The 16784-nt window shown below is 49.5% G+C and overlaps 7 protein-coding genes across 7 annotated transcripts; 4 read left to right on the top strand and 3 right to left on the bottom strand.

The window, feature by feature from the left end:
- Positions 1-143: 143 nt before the first annotated feature.
- On the top strand, positions 144-2364 carry FMAN_00462 (uncharacterized protein; the record flags this gene model as incomplete). Its single annotated transcript, XM_041822316.1, has 3 exons — positions 144-478; positions 606-1440; positions 1492-2364. 3 exons carry the CDS (start codon positions 144-146, stop codon positions 2362-2364), a joined length of 2043 nt encoding a protein of 680 aa, XP_041688008.1.
- Positions 2365-3203: 839 nt separating this feature from the next.
- FMAN_00461 (putative SOF1 protein) lies at positions 3204-4541 on the bottom strand (the record flags this gene model as incomplete). Its single annotated transcript, XM_041822315.1, has 1 exon — positions 3204-4541. One exon carries the CDS (start codon positions 4539-4541, stop codon positions 3204-3206), a length of 1338 nt encoding a protein of 445 aa, XP_041688007.1.
- A 387-nt stretch (positions 4542-4928) lies between these two features.
- Positions 4929-6068, top strand: FMAN_00460 (putative DNA-directed RNA polymerase II chain RPB3; the record flags this gene model as incomplete). The annotated part of the gene is made up of 3 exons (XM_041822314.1): positions 4929-5000; positions 5069-5637; positions 5687-6068. The coding sequence occupies 3 exons, from the start codon at positions 4929-4931 to the stop codon at positions 6066-6068; spliced, it is 1023 nt and encodes a 340-aa protein (XP_041688006.1).
- Positions 6069-6457: 389 nt separating this feature from the next.
- FMAN_00459 (putative dicarboxylate carrier protein) lies at positions 6458-7282 on the bottom strand (the record flags this gene model as incomplete). Its single annotated transcript, XM_041822313.1, has 2 exons — positions 6458-6539; positions 6588-7282. The coding sequence occupies 2 exons, from the start codon at positions 7280-7282 to the stop codon at positions 6458-6460; spliced, it is 777 nt and encodes a 258-aa protein (XP_041688005.1).
- Positions 7283-8218: 936 nt separating this feature from the next.
- FMAN_00458 (uncharacterized protein) lies at positions 8219-9737 on the top strand (the record flags this gene model as incomplete). The annotated part of the gene is made up of 2 exons (XM_041822311.1): positions 8219-8336; positions 8401-9737. The coding sequence occupies 2 exons, from the start codon at positions 8219-8221 to the stop codon at positions 9735-9737; spliced, it is 1455 nt and encodes a 484-aa protein (XP_041688004.1).
- A 2981-nt stretch (positions 9738-12718) lies between these two features.
- FMAN_00457 (uncharacterized protein) lies at positions 12719-13480 on the top strand (the record flags this gene model as incomplete). The annotated part of the gene is made up of 1 exon (XM_041822310.1): positions 12719-13480. One exon carries the CDS (start codon positions 12719-12721, stop codon positions 13478-13480), a length of 762 nt encoding a protein of 253 aa, XP_041688003.1.
- Positions 13481-13851: 371 nt separating this feature from the next.
- FMAN_00456 (uncharacterized protein) lies at positions 13852-15435 on the bottom strand (the record flags this gene model as incomplete). Its single annotated transcript, XM_041822309.1, has 3 exons — positions 13852-14175; positions 14254-15012; positions 15064-15435. 3 exons carry the CDS (start codon positions 15433-15435, stop codon positions 13852-13854), a joined length of 1455 nt encoding a protein of 484 aa, XP_041688002.1.
- Between the last annotated feature and the right edge of the window lie 1349 nt (positions 15436-16784).

Raw genomic sequence — 16784 nt, 5'->3', positions numbered from 1 at the left:
TTCTGTTTATCATAACCCGAACCCCTTATACCTACGCGATCGCATCTAGCACTTCAAGACACCAAACAATCAACTATACACGTATCTAAAATTAAGACGCAGGTCGCCGACAATCAAAACAGTCCGGATTGTTAAAATCTGTGATGCATAACCTTCTCGGTGTATCACCTCCTTCGCCAGCGCTCCCAGCGCAACATTCGTCTGCGGCGCAACAGACATCCTTAGATTCTCTACCACCTACATCGAATCCTAGCTCGAATCCGACGTCACACCCAACTTCAGACCCTTCCTCGAATCCAAACAATCCAAATAACTACGCGGTTCTTCCTCCACCAGCCGACGGTGACCATGATCATCTTCCTCCTCCGGCAAATGCGCCTTCTTCGTTGGCTGTGGCGCTGCGATCGCTAAACGATTTGACCGAAACCCCCACATATGCGCGAAGCGTCACTTCAACAGCGCCGAGCTCGCCACGCATGTAAGTGCCGTCATTTTTTTCTCTTTTTTTCCACAGTTGGGGTCGCGAACCACATATCCACCACCTTCGGCCCTTTTAGTACTGGCGATCCCGCTTTTAGAACCCCTCAATTGACGTATGGAAATAGTCCTCCGCTAAGACAGAATTCTGGACATCAAACACCACGAGTCCGACCACATGCGACAACGCTCAACATCCCGGGCATGACCCGGTCGAGAGTCTCACCTGATGGAAGAATTCCTTCTCGTGATGTTGCCGCAAAGCTTGTTATTGTCATGGTTGGCTTGCCGGCCCGAGGAAAGTCTTACATTACCAAGAAGCTTCAAAGGTATCTTTCTTGGCAGCAGCATGATTCTCGCATCTTCAATGTTGGAAATCGAAGACGTGTAGCTGCCGGACGCAGAGTTTCTGTCCACCCAAAGTTGCAGCCTGAGCCGGAACACATGGATCCTCCTGTGCATGCCGCTTCTATCTTGCTAAATGGTAACCCGGCACCATTTGGTCCCGAACAGGCTGAGCCGGAGAAGCTTGATTTGAATGATGCCGCTCAATCCGAGGTGGACCAGTCCGCTACATTCTTCGATCCCAAAAATCAGACTGCCGCGGCCATGCGTGAGCAGTGTGCTATGGATACTTTGGACGAGCTGTTGGACTACCTTCTCGATGGAGGTGGCGCTGTCGGCATTCTCGATGCCACAAACAGCACTATTGAGCGAAGAAAGAACATCACCAATCGCATCAAGCAGAGGGAGCCCAAGTTGGGTATTCTTTTCATTGAGAGTATCTGTCAAGATCCTACTCTCCTGGAGGCGAACATGCGGCTGAAGCTCTCTGGTCCTGACTATCGTGACAAGGACCCTCAGAAGTCACTGGAAGATTTTAAGAAGCGAGTCGCTGCATACGAGAGTGCGTATGTTCCTCTTGGCGAGTATGAGGAAAAGCACGACTTGCAATACATCCAGGTTTGTGGAATTCGTAATGATTTTGAGAATCAGCAGCTGACCAAATCGTAGATGATTGATGTTGGGCGAAAACTAATCCAGCACCGTCTCAAGGGTTTCCTCAGCAGTGGTATTAGCACTTATCTCGCTAGTTTCAATCTTGCTCCTCGACAGATCTGGATTACCCGACATGGCCAGAGCGTCGATAACGAGCTTGGAAGACTAGGTGGAAACTCACCACTTACCGAGCGCGGCCATTGCTACGGCCAAGCTCTTCACAACTTCATCACTTACCAGCGTAAGCACTGGCTTATTGAACAGAAGAGCAAGAAAGCTCAAGCTACTTTCCCTCCCGTACCCGGTGACAATACACCTCCCTATCCTGAGATGTACCGGGAGATTGAGGACAAGAACTTTTGTGTCTGGACTTCGATGCTCGATCGCAGCGTAGACACAGCTGAGTATTTCGAGGCCGACGATGATTACGATGTGAAGAACTGGGAGATGCTCAACGAAATGAACTCGGGCCAGTTCGAAGGTATGACATATGCGGAAATCGCAAAGAAGGAGCCCGAGGAATTTGCCAAGCGAGCGCAGGACAAGCTCAACTACATCTATCCTGGAGTCGGAGGCGAAGGCTATCTGCAGGTTGTGAGCCGTCTCCGCGACATGGTTCGAGAGGTTGAGCGCATTGAAGACCATCTTCTTATCATTGGACATCGCTCTGTGTGTAGAGTCCTGATGGCCTATTTCATGGACCTGTCCCTGGCGGACATCACAGACATGGACATTCCTCTTGGCATGCTCTACTCCATTGAGCCCAAGCCTTACGGCCTTGACTTCCATGCTTACCGATACAACGAAGACCAGGGCTGGTTTGACGAGCTCCCCAACTACAAACCTACAAAGACGGCCCGCAACAGCATCATCAAGCCACAGCATTAATCATTTCCGGCTTGTACATCATATTTACTACGATTTGACATTTCCTCCATGTACTTTTTTCTTCTTCCCTTTGGCGTTATAGCGGGGTATGATATTATACGAATGACGCGCAAAAAGAGGGACTATCCACACTATCAATGGAACGGAATGGCATCATACACAAAACAACAAAGGAAGGGCTGGCGTTTTCCGTTCGATTGATAAAGAGAGATACCTCCGATGTTGCGACGCAATTATTCGCATCGGCTATTTCATTTTGGCGTTTGGGGAGCAAGGTTTCTCCTCATATTGAATGATCGAGATTGTATGGATTTGGGCGGTTCTGGTCGAGTCATGTACCAGCTTATATTTGGAAGGTGTCGGTCTCGACCTACGGTGTTACGTGTTGTGTTGTATCCCTACTGTCTCCTTGCCGCAGGCGATGAAGGACTGAACAGAGATTCTTAGATGGGATTTGGAATGAATGGATAGATACACAGCACGACGCTCACGCCGACGGATATGCCGCTCATGGGAAACTCAAAGTTTTGAGTGCTCGTTCGAAAGGGATCTTTTACTGTCTAGATCTGATAGTTACAAGAAATTCACGTTTAGATATATATTCTCCTTCGGTCTGTTGCCTACCTGATGTCCAGCTTTAACGAAATCAAGGTCAAATGTTTATGACATCTTGCCCTGAGGCTTGCCTATGAATACGAATGGTATATTCTTCAATAAAGTCATCTAGATTACCCACCCATGAATAGACGACCCGAACGCCTTGCAATGCCCTTCCGTGCCTTTGTAATCCCACTGAACTTTTCTCATTGCTGCAACTATTTAGACTCGTTGCACCTCCCTTACTTCTCTCTCGCCAGAATCATCTTTTCTCTCTCTCCCCTACGTCTCTCAAATTGTTTCTTAGTATGACGACGCTCATTCTCCTCACGGCGCTTAATGCTCTTGAGCTCCTCAGCCTTAATCTCACCGGCCTTCTTGAGGACCTTGGGCACATGACGGTGACGATGAATGCGGCGAACTTCAGGCATGTGCTGATAACGCTCGATAAGAGCTTCGTTGTACTCTAGGGCTTGTCGTTGACGAGCTGACTTGACGCCTTCGCGGCGAGAGGCGTTAGCGCGCCAGAGTCGAACGTTACCATCGTCGGATCCAGAGAGAATGTAGCGCGCGTCAGGGGTCCAGCTGGCTGCTGTAACACGCTGCATGCGCTTGGTGTGGTAGATATCCCGCGAGTGACCGCGGTCTCGGTTCCAGAGACGAACGGTTCGGTCCCAAGATGCGGATACAAGCTCTTCACCAGTGGGAGACCACTCGACATCCATGACGGCGGCGACGTGATCCTTGAGAACGTTGAGAGCACGGTCAAACTTGCGCATGTCGAAGAGGTAGATGTTGTGATCTTCAGAAGCAGCAGCCAGGTTGAAAGCCTCCATAGGGGACCAAGATAGGCGGTTGCTGGCGAACTTGAGGACGGTCTTTGTAACAGGTGTAGATGTGCGGAGGTCGTAGATGACGATGGAGCGGTCGTTGGAGCATGATCCCAAGATTGAAGTCTCGACGTAGTTGAAGGCAACGTCGGTGATGGTGTCGATAGATGTGGGCCACTTGAGAACTTCAGGAGCAGCGGTATGACGTTCGAGATCGTAGATGTTGATCACACTGGAAGCAGCAGCAAACGAGTTCTTGGAGCGATGGTGCGACAAGCTGGTAAAAGCACCATTTCCAAGCCATGATGATATAGGAGCCGCTTCGCTAGGTGTGTTGTAAGGGTCAAACAGCTTGATCGTTCTGTCGGCCGCACAGGTCAAGAGCTTTTGATCGCGAGTCCATTCTAGACCCTTGACGATATTCTCATGAGCTGTCGCATGCCATATCTCGTCTCTATCGGCTAGGTCCCAGACCTTGACAACACCGTCACCACTACCACTTGCAAAGTGCTCAAGAGAGTTGGGATCCTTGGCGATAGAATAGACACCGTCGACATGACCCCGTCCTAGCTGGCCTACGAAAGGCTGCGCATGCATTCGCTCGAGCTTGACGGCATTGAGGGCTCGCTGGTACTCGCGTGCGCGCTCAAAAGGATGGAGGGCGGAATCGAGGTTTCGTGGTTGCTTTGTAACATCTGAGCCGGCTGCTTGTTGAGCCGACACGGGGCGACTGAGGGCCTTGATCTTCATGTCGAATGGCCCTGTATAGTTGATTTTATTGACTGTACCTGTTCTCGAGGCTGGTAATTTTGGCGGGGACTGAAGCAATGGATATTTTTTTCTGTTATCGCTGAAGCACCCCTGTCAAACCGGACGATAAGACCGGGATTACTAATGTTCCGGGCACGAGCCAGGTACACCAGCAGATCGCATATGCACGTCTAAAGTCAGGGCCTCAGTTCGCATTGTTGCGAAAACTCACCCTCTTTATTCCATTTACGCCTTCACCTTTTGATCCCCGCAGTTTCCAATCCTTTTTCATTTCCGCACGTCGACCTTTCAATAACGGTTTTTGCTGCTCGCGATACTGCGCCCAATTTGCTAGTTGATTCTCTCAGGCGCGCGACGCTTGCAAATATGGATGGAATGGATTATGACCCGATGGTGATGGATGGGGAGCCAGAGCAGCCCCAAGTGAAGATCTCTGCGGTATGAGAAGCCTCCCGAACCTTTTTCTTTCGGGGGACACTCAACTGATGTGATTTGATGCAACTCAGGCCGATCACACCCACGTCGATTTCGAGCTATCAAAGACGAACCTTGCTTTCGCCAATGCCGTGCGGCGGATCATCCAGGCAGAAGTGCCCACGATCGCCATTGACCTGGTCGAGATCGAGACAAACAGCTCCGTGCTGGCCGACGAGTTCATCGCCCACCGCCTGGGTCTGATTCCTCTCGATTCGAAAGGAGTTGACGAGCTCAACTACTCACGAGACTGCGACTGCGAGCAATACTGCGAACAATGCAGCGTCACTCTGACACTGCACGCGAAGTGCACGTCCGACGAGATTATGAAGGTGTATGCGCGGGATCTTGTGGTGGATGGTCGTCATATGAATGGAGTGGGAAGCCCCGTGATCACAGATCCAGAGGGTTACGGCTGCTTGATCGCGAAGCTGCGCAAGGGCCAAGAGTTGAAGATTAGCTGCATTGCCAAGAAGGGCATCGCAAAGGAGCACGCCAAGTGGATGCCTACATCTGCGGTCGGCTTTGAGTATGATCCTCATAATAAGCTGCACCACATTGACTGGTGGTTTGAAAACGACACAGACCCTGCTGTTGAATGGTGAGTTCTATGAACAAGTGTCGAGGTTATGGCTAACGTTGTACTCCAGGCCTAAGAGCAAATACGCTGAATGGGAGGAGCCTCCTCAAGAAGGCGAACCATTCGACTACGATGCAGTTCCAAACAGGTTCTACTTCGAGGTTGAAACGTCAGGGAGCATGGAGCCTGACCAAATCGTACAAAACGGTATTAGAGTCTTGCAACAAAAGATCGGTGGTCTTCTCAAGGGCCTAGACCCTAGGAAGTATGGCGGCGACGAAGCTGAGTTTGATGGTCCTCGAAGTCCTGATATGAACATGGATGGCGGTACCACACCTTGGCAAGATGGAGGGTACACTACGCCTTACGGTGGTGGCGGCGGCCAGACGGCGTACGGAGGTGGCATGACAGCCTACGGAACAACACCGTATGGGGGATCTTCTTGGCAGTAAGGAGCAGAGGCGTTTGATGGGTTAGGCAATTCGTAATCAAGAAAGGTTTGGAGGTATAAACAGGAGATGATCTGGAAACTAGTAACAGTCTCGAAAAAAAAAGCATAGCATGGACTTAGAATGGGATCTTTTTTTCAGGAGACAAATCATGGTACGATGTATGCATTTTAGTGCTGTGAACGACAATGCTAACTTCTAAACCCGCCTTTATCCTCCTCTATGATGAGTATGTTTTACAAACCAGGTTCCCACACAGGAATCTCGTGCAAGAGATCTTGAGTAACAAAGCAGTAACGCCAACATGCTGATCGCCGCTCTTGAGTGACGAAACGACAAAACGACAACGCCAAAACATGCTCATCTTCCTGGTCTATCATGTCATGTCAAGTCTACAAGTTAGTATCCAAGCCCTTAACCTTGCGGTAGGCCTTTCGGTGCATCTCTAGGAAGACAAATGTACAAATAGTTTGTCTGTGAGAGCGTTAGGTGGGATATGACACAGAGAAAGGAGGTACGTACGGTCCAAGCCGGAGGAAGCTGGGAACCCAGCCCTTGAACATCCACATAAGACCGTCAGTTCGGTGAATGTCGCGAATCAGGTGCAAGATGTTGTGATCGTAGGCTGAAGACATAACACGAGTCTTGATGACGTCGATAGGGCTTGTTACAGTAGCAGCGACCAGACCAGCAATGAACGAAGAAGTAAAGTGAGTCTTGAGGTTATCCTCCATGGGCGTATACTGGAGAAGCAAACTCTTTGAAACGTCGTAGCTTGCAAGTTGACCAGCAGTCATGAACATGGCACGGCCACTGTTGGGCAACCATCCACGGAACATACTCTTAGGCCCCTCCTCACGCGCCATACGGACCATGCCGTCAAAAGCGTGACGATAGTTTCGACGCTCAGCAGGAGGAAGCGCAGCATCATGTTGCATGCGCACGTTGAGAACATCGGCAAAGTTTCCAGCAATGCCTCCTACGAAACCAGATCCAGCGGCTAGGGCGACGAGTGTCATAAAAGATGGATCGCGGCCTTCGTTACGGCGTGTAAGACGTGTCTTGACCTCTTCGTAGACACCGAATCGCACGGTTGAATATGTCATCTGGCGCAGGAGAGAGGCGGATATGCCGCTGTAAAGACCGAGGGGACCATCGTGACGGAGAATGTGGACGAATGTGCCGACCATGTTCTTGGGCGCATTGCCTGTGCGCATTTGAAGACGAACCTAGAAGAGAGTAAGATTTTGTGATAGTGTCACGAGAAGTTGCGAAGAGTTACCTTGACTGTTCAATGTTAGCTGAATTTCGTCATATTTCGAGATCGCAAAACGCACCAAGATCCAAAGGATGTGTAACGCAAGCTGCCATGCTACTGGCACTTCCGCCAAACCAAAAGGGATATCTTATCGTCGTCTTCTTCGCATCAGCCGTCGCCTTTCCTGTCTTTACAGGCGCCGTCTCCGTCGTTTTGCTCATTGCGTCCTGACTGGTAGCCATGACGTGCGTTGGTTTTTTTTTAGTTTCACAAGCCAAAGCAAAGACTGGGAAATAAGGACGAGTTTAGCTTAGACTATCTAAAGTTAAGCTGCTCAATGTCGATCAACTGAAGGTTCCATAACTTGACTTGACTTGTAAGTAACTAAAGTTAGGCCAAGTTGAGATGAGAATGGAAGTGGATGATGTGGGAAGGTGAAAAAAGAAAAAGGTCGGTTAGTTATGATTACTACTACAGCAAGGGTTCACTTTTTTAAGTGCATGAGCCTCAGCTGTTGCTACCGACATCGCGGAAAGTTATCAATTGGCCCGGTGTTTAGCTACTGTAACCGGACGATCGGAGCGGGATCGGCTGTCAAGTCGCCGAAGCGAAGCAAAGATAGCGCTAGATTGCAATGCGATCATTATGCGAGGCCGTTGGAGAAGACCTGGAGTTGAAGTTAATTGTGAGTGAGCTGGATTGGATTGGATATATCCGGAGGAGCTGTAAGGCCGAACGCCGAACATTTTTGCAGTTTTGGTGATACAACCAACCAATCGTGGAACCACTCTCGGCGTTCGAGTATTCAATTTACGATAAATCGATCAGCCATTGGCGTCTGTTGCTTGGCCCGCTCGGCCTGTAATGTAATTGTCGAGCTTCACAAGTCTTCAGAATGAGACTCTACATCCAGGGCATGCGGTGCCTGAGGGCTTCTGCCTCGCGACCTGTCCAGCTTCCTCGGAGCTCTATTCTCCTACGAACAGCTTGCGCCGCGAGGAATTACTCGTCGGGTCGGTCTACTTCCAGTCAATTACTTGCATGGGCGTCTCGCTGACTGGTTCGGCCTTGTTGCAGCACGCCCGACGGGAACTCCAGGCTCCGTGACTATCCGCGACCAGACCATCAAGACTGATCCTCAGTGGTTCAACGTACCCGACAATGTCCTCGACGCCACTACAAGGAAACTTCACCTATTGAAAGATCACCCTGTGTCTATCACCCGCCAGATTATCCAGGCCAACTTCCCTGAGCCGACGTTCAAGTATCACAATGAGTTCAGCCCTGTAGTATCAACAGCCCAGAACTTCGATTCGCTAGGATTTCCCGCGAATCATCCCGGTCGCGCCCTGTCCGATACATATTACCTGAATAGCGAAACACTACTGCGAACACATACGAGTGCTCACCAGGCCGACACATTCCGAGCTAACGAGAGCGCGGGGTACCTTGTGTCTGCCGATGTATACAGGCGGGATGCCATTGACCGCAGTCACTATCCTGTCTTCCATCAGATGGAGGGTGCAATGTCATGGGATCGTACTAAAGTTCCCAACGGCGATGTTGCTGCTGCGGTATGGAAGGACTTTGAGAAGCTACCCATTCATGGGGTCAAGGTCGATGACCCAAACCCTCCTATGCATCCTGAGACAAATCCTCTCCAAGATGCCCACCATACAGCTGCTGAGGCTGAGGCTATCGGTGCTCATCTCAAGAGGTCATTGGAAAACATGGTCGTCGACATCTTCTCCCGGGCCAAGGCTACTGCGATCAAAGATGACCCCAACTTCGTGGATGAGCCTCTGCAAATGCGATGGGTAGAAGCTTACTTCCCCTTTACCAGCCCCTCATGGGAGCTGGAGGTCTACTATGCCGGCGACTGGCTCGAGGTCCTGGGCTGTGGTGTGGTCAAGCAGGATATCTACATCAACGCTGGCGTACCTAACCAACTGGGTTGGGCTTTTGGCATTGGCATCGACCGCATTGCCATGCTTCTCTTCAAGATCCCCGACATTCGCCTCTTCTGGTCAAAAGACAAGCGCTTCCTATCCCAATTCGAGGGCGTGACCGACAATCTCGACAACCTGAAGCGCTTCGTCCCCTTTTCCAAGTATCCTCCCTGCCCAAAGGACGTGTCCTTCTGGCTTAGCTCCACGACAGCAGCAGGTGGCAACACCAAGGGCACATTCCACGAAAACGACGTTATGGAGATTGTCCGTAACGTGGCGGGTGACGTGGTCGAGGATGTGCGCCTGATCGATGAGTTCACCCATCCCAAGACGGGCCGCAAGAGCATGGCGTATCGAATTGTTTACCGCAGCTTGGAGCGGACTCTGACTAACGATGAGGCCGTCGCTTTCCACGAGGATGTGCGCAAAGCCTTGGTCAGGGAGCTGGGCGTTGAGCTTCGATAGACTGGGTCAGAGCTAGGGTAGCTGAGCTGAAATAAACGTGTGGAGAAGCTGGAGCTTATGGGCCCAGCTCGGCATGGCAGCTTGGACCCTTGATTACCTTGAGCTAGTTGTGTTGTGAGGCTGTATGAATCTGTAGACTAGTCACATCTGTATAGTATCCGCCGTATGAATCAACAAAAAGTTCGACGCTCACGGGCTTAGCTCTCCTCTGACGTCGTCAAACCGAACTATCACGAGCCCAGCTGCTGCGCCATAGTAGAATCACGGGCTTCATTTCTATAAGCCAAGCCACGAATCAAGCGTGGTTATTTGCAAATTGCAGGATTCGTGAATGGCTTTGCTCGAGTGACGTTATTGTTGATCTGAGCCACGTCTGGTCCGGGCTCTAGGTTCCTTGCATGGATGAGCTGAACTGAGCTGCCTCCCGGCGGGGCGGTATCGAGAACAGGGATGAGGCGGGTGGCTTGTGCGTTGTGGCGTTGTTGGTTTCGGAGCTTTATGAATTTGGAGGCCGACGAGTTATTGAATTCCTCGGTGTCGGACAGATGAGAAAATCATTAGGTTCTGGTATTGGTATGATCAGCACTGAATCTAGATTCTAGTTTCAGACTTTCAATTGTACCATGGCCACATCTGCGAGAGATATCTGATTCGACCACCAAGCCTTTGGTCAGGAACCGTGACCAATAATCCGAGGTCTTTAACTAGATCCCATGGATAGGTATCCTCACACAATTGTCTTGTTATCTTGATTACAGGATATCATAGCTTGTACTACCAATTAATCGCTCTTTCGAGAGTCACCTCAGACCTCGCCTAAAGTCCTTCATCGTGTCAATGTTTGGACTTCCCAATCGGGAAGGTATAGGAAGACTTTTTGACTCTTAGTAGTTGGTGTTGAGATAACTGCTAGACTGCCCTTCAGAATATCCCTGCAAGGGTTTCGATTTTGTATGTCACTGGGTAGAGCAGGGGACAATTGTAAGGCTTGGCAAAATTGAGGAGTTGTTGGTCTAAAGACATCGATCGATAGGTATGTTGGCATATTCTGGACCAATGTTGGCCTGAGGCTCATGGGTTTAGTTGATTCAAGGAATAGTCATCAAGAACAGCATTGAATCGGATCTCGTGACTAGACAATCGACAAGCTGCCTCTTTCTCCTGTATCGGAATGTAGGCATTACAGGAGTTGGCAAAAGTGACGACATTGACGATAGTCTCACCAAGAGTTGGCCAAGGCCTCACCCACGAAACGAGGCCCCGCTCGGCATAGAGACCTCCATATCCCGAGGCCATTCCTTGAATATGGGGTTGGACTAGGTAGACTATGCCGTCGGTTTCGGGACGACCCCAGTCTAGTAAAGAGGGCGGAGGTTTACCGCAATCTCGCCAAAAGATATAGCCACAAGACCAAAGCTGGAGGCAGTACATATAGAAAATTGATACTAGTAGGAGGCGCTCTAGGCTGTATTGTATGGGCTTAGGCCTTAGGATCACATTTGAGGATCTCATCGTGTTCGGGAGGCTCGGACGAAAGAGGAATGAGCTCGCTCAAAGATTGGGATTCAAATTGTTGTTTCTCCTCTTGCACAGCCCCCTTGGCCTTTGATGTTTTGAGAAGTCATCGGGTGTTTAAGAGCTGTGACTGGCTGCATCCGATATGCCGTGGGGGATCCTCGCGTTTAGATAGGGAGTCTTGTTAACAGCTCAATCGATGTCTTGGAACATTTGCTATTGCGAACTGATTATGAGTAGGACAGAACGCTTTTTGAATGGACACATTATTCGTAAAGTACCCTTTGTTCACTGTAAATATTGATCTTGTGTTGTGCAATCTCTTGTAACACCTGTTCATGGCACAAAGTCTATCGAGGTTGAATGTCCGGGGTCAAAATGCAATACACTGCAGTAGCGCCATGCAGGTTTCCAGGGGGTGGGTGTGTCAAATTCATGGTTGGATCGATTCATGAGCGGTAAAACATTAGATGGCTTGGATGGAGTTTGAAGATGGCATTTCGAGACACATGATCAGACAAGTCAACCTTTGGTACGAGGGCTGTCATAGATTATTAACATGACAACCCACCAGTTTCCTTAAGACGTTGGTTTTGTCTTTTCTTAAGATGACCGTATGATTCGAGGAATTATAGACTTCCTATTCTAAAAACATACAAACATGGAATACCTTGAATTGGAGCAAACTTGGCCTACCAGGTTCTGTTTGATAGCCATGAGTCTCTAGTCCGCAGGACCATCATTAGTCGAGACGGAGCAAGACAAGATAACAACAACCTTTTCTATGGAGACAAACCAAACATGAGTCAAGATGGCATTGGCATTTCTTAACACAGCCCTCACAAATCTCCTCAACGGAAAAAAAAAAAGGGATACAGGGCTTTGCTCGTTTTGACTGATCGCAGGAGGGGGGAAAAAGCTTAACGTTCTGGCCCGGACCAAATGGAATCGCCATCGCCAAAGCCGTCAAGGCCTCACTGGCCCAAAAGAGGCAAAATACTGGGACCTTGCAGTGCACAGCCCCCAAACTCCATGAACAACACCCCCTGTGAGTCCGCTAGCCCTGTTAGGTTCTGTTCTGTACGTGCGTGCCCTGGCCACCCGCCTGAACAAGAGCGAGCAGCGAGTTCCCCAGCCGCCGGGAGGCTTAGTTGACTTGTCGTCGTGTTCCTGAGGCGGGAGGCGGCGCTTCCATTGGGAAGTGGAAAACCATAGAAATATAATAGACACCGACCTTCGCACTTTTTTGTCTTATTCATTCAGCTCAACTCAGCAACACTCAGAAGAACTCTAGAGAAACAACATTTCAATACTCGATTCAAATATCGACAGATCGACAGGAACACCCCGCAGATCTTGCACTGTTTACATCTCCATCTCTACCAACATCATCCAGAGCCAGTTATCCATCATAACTGCTCTTCAACCTCACCTCTACATCTATATTCACAACAACCACATTCAAAATGGAGACCTCACCGCAACACTCCCGATCTTCCTCCTCCGCTTCGCGCCGCTCAAACCTCACCCTCGACCTTTCTAATATCCCACCCATGACCCCGCCTACGCCTCCTTCAAACACCCTCCTCTTCACCAACCTCACCGACCCGGCCATCTTCCTCCCCGAGAACATCCAGGTCATTCGCGATCTCATCACTCACTCCGCACCCATTCACGCTTTCGCGCCGCTAAAATCCTTCCGCCGTATCGTTGTCTCCTTTTTCGACGAGCAGGCTGCTATCGCCGTTCGCCAAGTATGGGATAACGAGGCCATCATGGGTCAGCAGTGCCGTGTCTACTTTGGCATGCCTACACCTGTCGACAAGCGCGATGAGCACCTTGCTCTTCCTGATGCTGGCAAGCTCTTCTTCATCTCGCCACCACCTAGCCCTCCCCATGGCTGGGAGATGCGCCTCGAGGATGCGCCCAACAAGCTGGTCCACGCTGAGGATCTCGCTGATGCGCTTGCTAAGCTGCACCACCGCCCAGGACCTATGGATGAGGACCAAGACTCACCTGTCACTCCTCCCGACTCTGCGCTGCCTGGCCGAACACGCTCGCGCTCTTCTACTCTCATCTACAAGCCTGAGGATGCGGCAAGCACCATGCCTGCCGTCATCGTCGACGACATGACGGATGAACCCGAACAAGTCAGCCCTGTGGAGCAGTCCAAGCCCATCTTGGCGCACACTGCCCGACCTCCTGTCGAGCTTATGCACCATGCTTAAGCTTGTCGCAGTCGAACCTTTTCAATCATATTGTGAATTCTCTGGCGTTAAGGATACGGATAAGGGTAACTGGGGATCGGTGATGGCACGATTAAGCGGTCGGTCTACCTAGGTTTACAATGGAGCATTGCATCCTCTTCAGCATGTGTTGTAGGAGTTGGTAAAATATGTCTTTTGGGGTTACTATCACGGAAATGGCGGTAAATGTGCCACACATCGTTGGCTTTTACTTACCGGCGCAACTGTATAAAATAGCTAGTCGCTTAATAGCAGTTCTGAAATCAGAATGATACCACACATATTGTTTTCAACCCCGCCCAAATGATTTGACTTATTGACGACCTTTCCTAGCAAGTGATCAAAACGTAGTACTAATCAGCCCAGATGAGGCTTTGCTGCGCCAAGACAGCCGAGAGTAAATGGCGCGGTATATTCGATACGCCCACGAATCTGACGAGGCTCACCGCCGTAATAGCTCCAAGAATCGTGCCGACTAAGAGCACTGCCCTCCTCGAGATGGCCATACTCTGGGAGAAGTCCGCTGACGTTGTCCTTTCTGCCTCAAGGTCCTTGCGCACGCCTAGTTCAGTGAGCATACCGAGGCGCGGGAGATACTGGAACTCAAAAGTGCTCGATTCACCAAGACCGCCCGCTTTATGATTGTGGATCATAAAATACGCAAAGTTTTTGAATCTCTGTTACATGGCGTCAGCCACAAGGCTCTCGGGTTCGTATTAACCGTGGATATAAGGGGGTGAGAGATGAACACGTACTTGTTCTTGTCGCTTCTGCATGTGAGTGGGCATCCAGGGGTAGCTATAGCTTATGAAAAAGAGAAGAGTGCATTGCATCCATACGACAAGGCGGGATCGCAAGTCAGGCTTTTCAATACCGAGTGCGCTGGCGAATTCATCCCCGTTGAGCCTGTATGCGTGTGCGGCGAGTACCTCGCGTGGCATGTTCAATGGCGGAGCTCGAGCTTCTGCTGTGAGAATATTGTTTGCGAGGATTTGGGAGTTCGCTGATGGAGCTACTTCAGATACTGCGATCGACTCCAGCATGGCTTTGGCTTGTTGTGATGTAGCCATCCAGTCCACAGGTGTTCCAAGCAAATAGCCAACATAACGCCATAAAGCAAGATAGTCTGCAGTTTGTTGCTCGGATAAGTAGATCCCTTGTCTGGGAAGAGCCATATAGACAATAGCAGCGGAATATGCTGAAATAGTGGCGATTGTGTGTAGGTCGTTGATAGGAACTCCCCATTTCTCCATATCGAAGTATCCCGGGTTTTGATGCTCAAGTTGCATAAGCCGTCTTCGGACTGAAGCATGTAAGAGACGCACTCGTACTGAAGAAACATAGCCTTTTCCCCCGGGCTTTATTGCATCGAGATCGTCAACGACTTCCATGAAATGCTGGAGTGTTTCTAGAAGTCGTCGCCTAGTGACATTGATGCCGAAACCACCAGTCCGAGAAAGAGTCTCGACAATTCGGTATGCTCCCATTCCGCCCAACAATGACTTGTACATGAGCTTGCAGGGCAGTCAGTAAATTTGCTTCTTGATAGGGTTTTCATGACTTACACCGAAGAGAATCTGTCCACTGAACTGATACACGACCTGCTGTCCACGCTGAATCTGATCCCAGTCAACCCATTCAGGGATCGTAGAGACTTCTTCCCACAACTGACCCAGTATTTCATCAGAATTAGCATGCTTCTTCAATAGTTCGTAAATATCTCTCTGGCCCGGGCCAGAACCATGAGGACACTTCCATCCCTTTGTCGTAGGTGGCGAGATAAGGTCTAGACGATCGAGAGCATTTGTGGCCAGCTTGTCGTATGAATAAAGATAGTGGTCAAGCTCCTCGGTGGTCTTATGTCCGGGAGTCCAGTTGAATCTATGGCCGCCGATGATTCTGCTATCTTTAAAGCAAAATGGGTAGCGGTAGTCCATGGTTAGATATGTCATGGATCATGAACAAAGCCTGGAGTGGATTTCATAAACAAAGAGCCAAGAATATACTAAATCCGATTTCAGTTACGAGATGAGATAGTTTTTTACTCTCAATTTTGTCAAGAACTGAGCTTTTGACTTGACGCACCACGGCTCATGATGCTTCGAAAGGCCTTTACGGTACTCCTGTACAGGCTGTAGTGGCCCCAACGCGGATATATAGTATTAAAACACCATTGAAACTCTTCCATGACAAGGACAATATACCGAATAGCAGCACATGATGAGGGATAGTCTCTGCCACATCAACATACACTCCATCTCGGATCGAATGACAGGGGCACTAAGGATGATCGGCTCAACTTTTACTTCAACGAACATGTTGTTGGCACGTTAGAGAGAACAAAGAAGCCCAACGAGATGCAGAAAACAAGCGAAATGTGTAAAAGGGAGCGGGGAACAACACATTCCCATGCATGCCTTAGCCAAGACGAGTCTGTGATGGTTCAGAGAACATGTTAGCTTCACTTTTACCCGGAAGAAGCTCCGGCCCCCGCCATGTTCCAACGTTGTTGATGAGAGATGTTTCATAATGACACTGCATTGACATTGGCAGTCGCAGATACTTCAGCAAAGTCAAGGCTTCATCAAGTCTGAAGTGGGCACAAGACAAACGAAGTTGATAATGAAGCCTAGTTCCTGGGCGTTCGATGCACGACCAAAGACACTATAGGTTCGCCTCTTGATCATCCCGTTAGTTAGCAAAATAGACAGATTCTTGTGTAGCCAATAGCAATGCTGTTGACACACTTGAGGAAGTGTAATGGTTGAGTGGATGGATGGGGCATGTTTGACAGCGTGGCTCGAGCAACGGTTTTCATTATCCGGGATTTGTATCGACGCGAGCAAACTAAAGTATCTCGACTTGTGAGATGCATATAACAATGTGTTTTAAAGTGAGGAGGAGTGACTCCGAAGATGAAGTGGCGAGACTTTATGCAACACACCAACACCACAAATGGAGGATGGTTCCCTTTTTAGCGCCCCTGGAATGGGAATTCAAGTTGTGAGGGGAATCAATGACAACGACATCTCAATGGTAGTTTGGGTAGTATTGGAGAATAGTTAGGGCGCATGTGATACAGCATCGGGCACATCGATAAACCTGATACTGAAGACTATGGGATTTCGAAGGAAATGAAAGAGGATCTGCAACGTATCATACGACTTATACCTGAAGGAGAAAGCAATGAGGCGGCTTTCGAGCATTATATTAAGTCGCCATGAAAAATTAGGACAGTAAGTTGAGTGCCACATCGATTGATAGCTAGAAAATACCTGTGCGCTCA

Source organism: Fusarium mangiferae (genome assembly GCF_900044065.1).
Source record: "Fusarium mangiferae strain MRC7560 genome assembly, contig: FMAN_scaffold013, whole genome shotgun sequence".
Lineage (NCBI taxonomy): Eukaryota > Fungi > Ascomycota > Sordariomycetes > Hypocreales > Nectriaceae > Fusarium > Fusarium mangiferae.
This window is presented reverse-complemented; position numbering and strand designations above follow the sequence as displayed.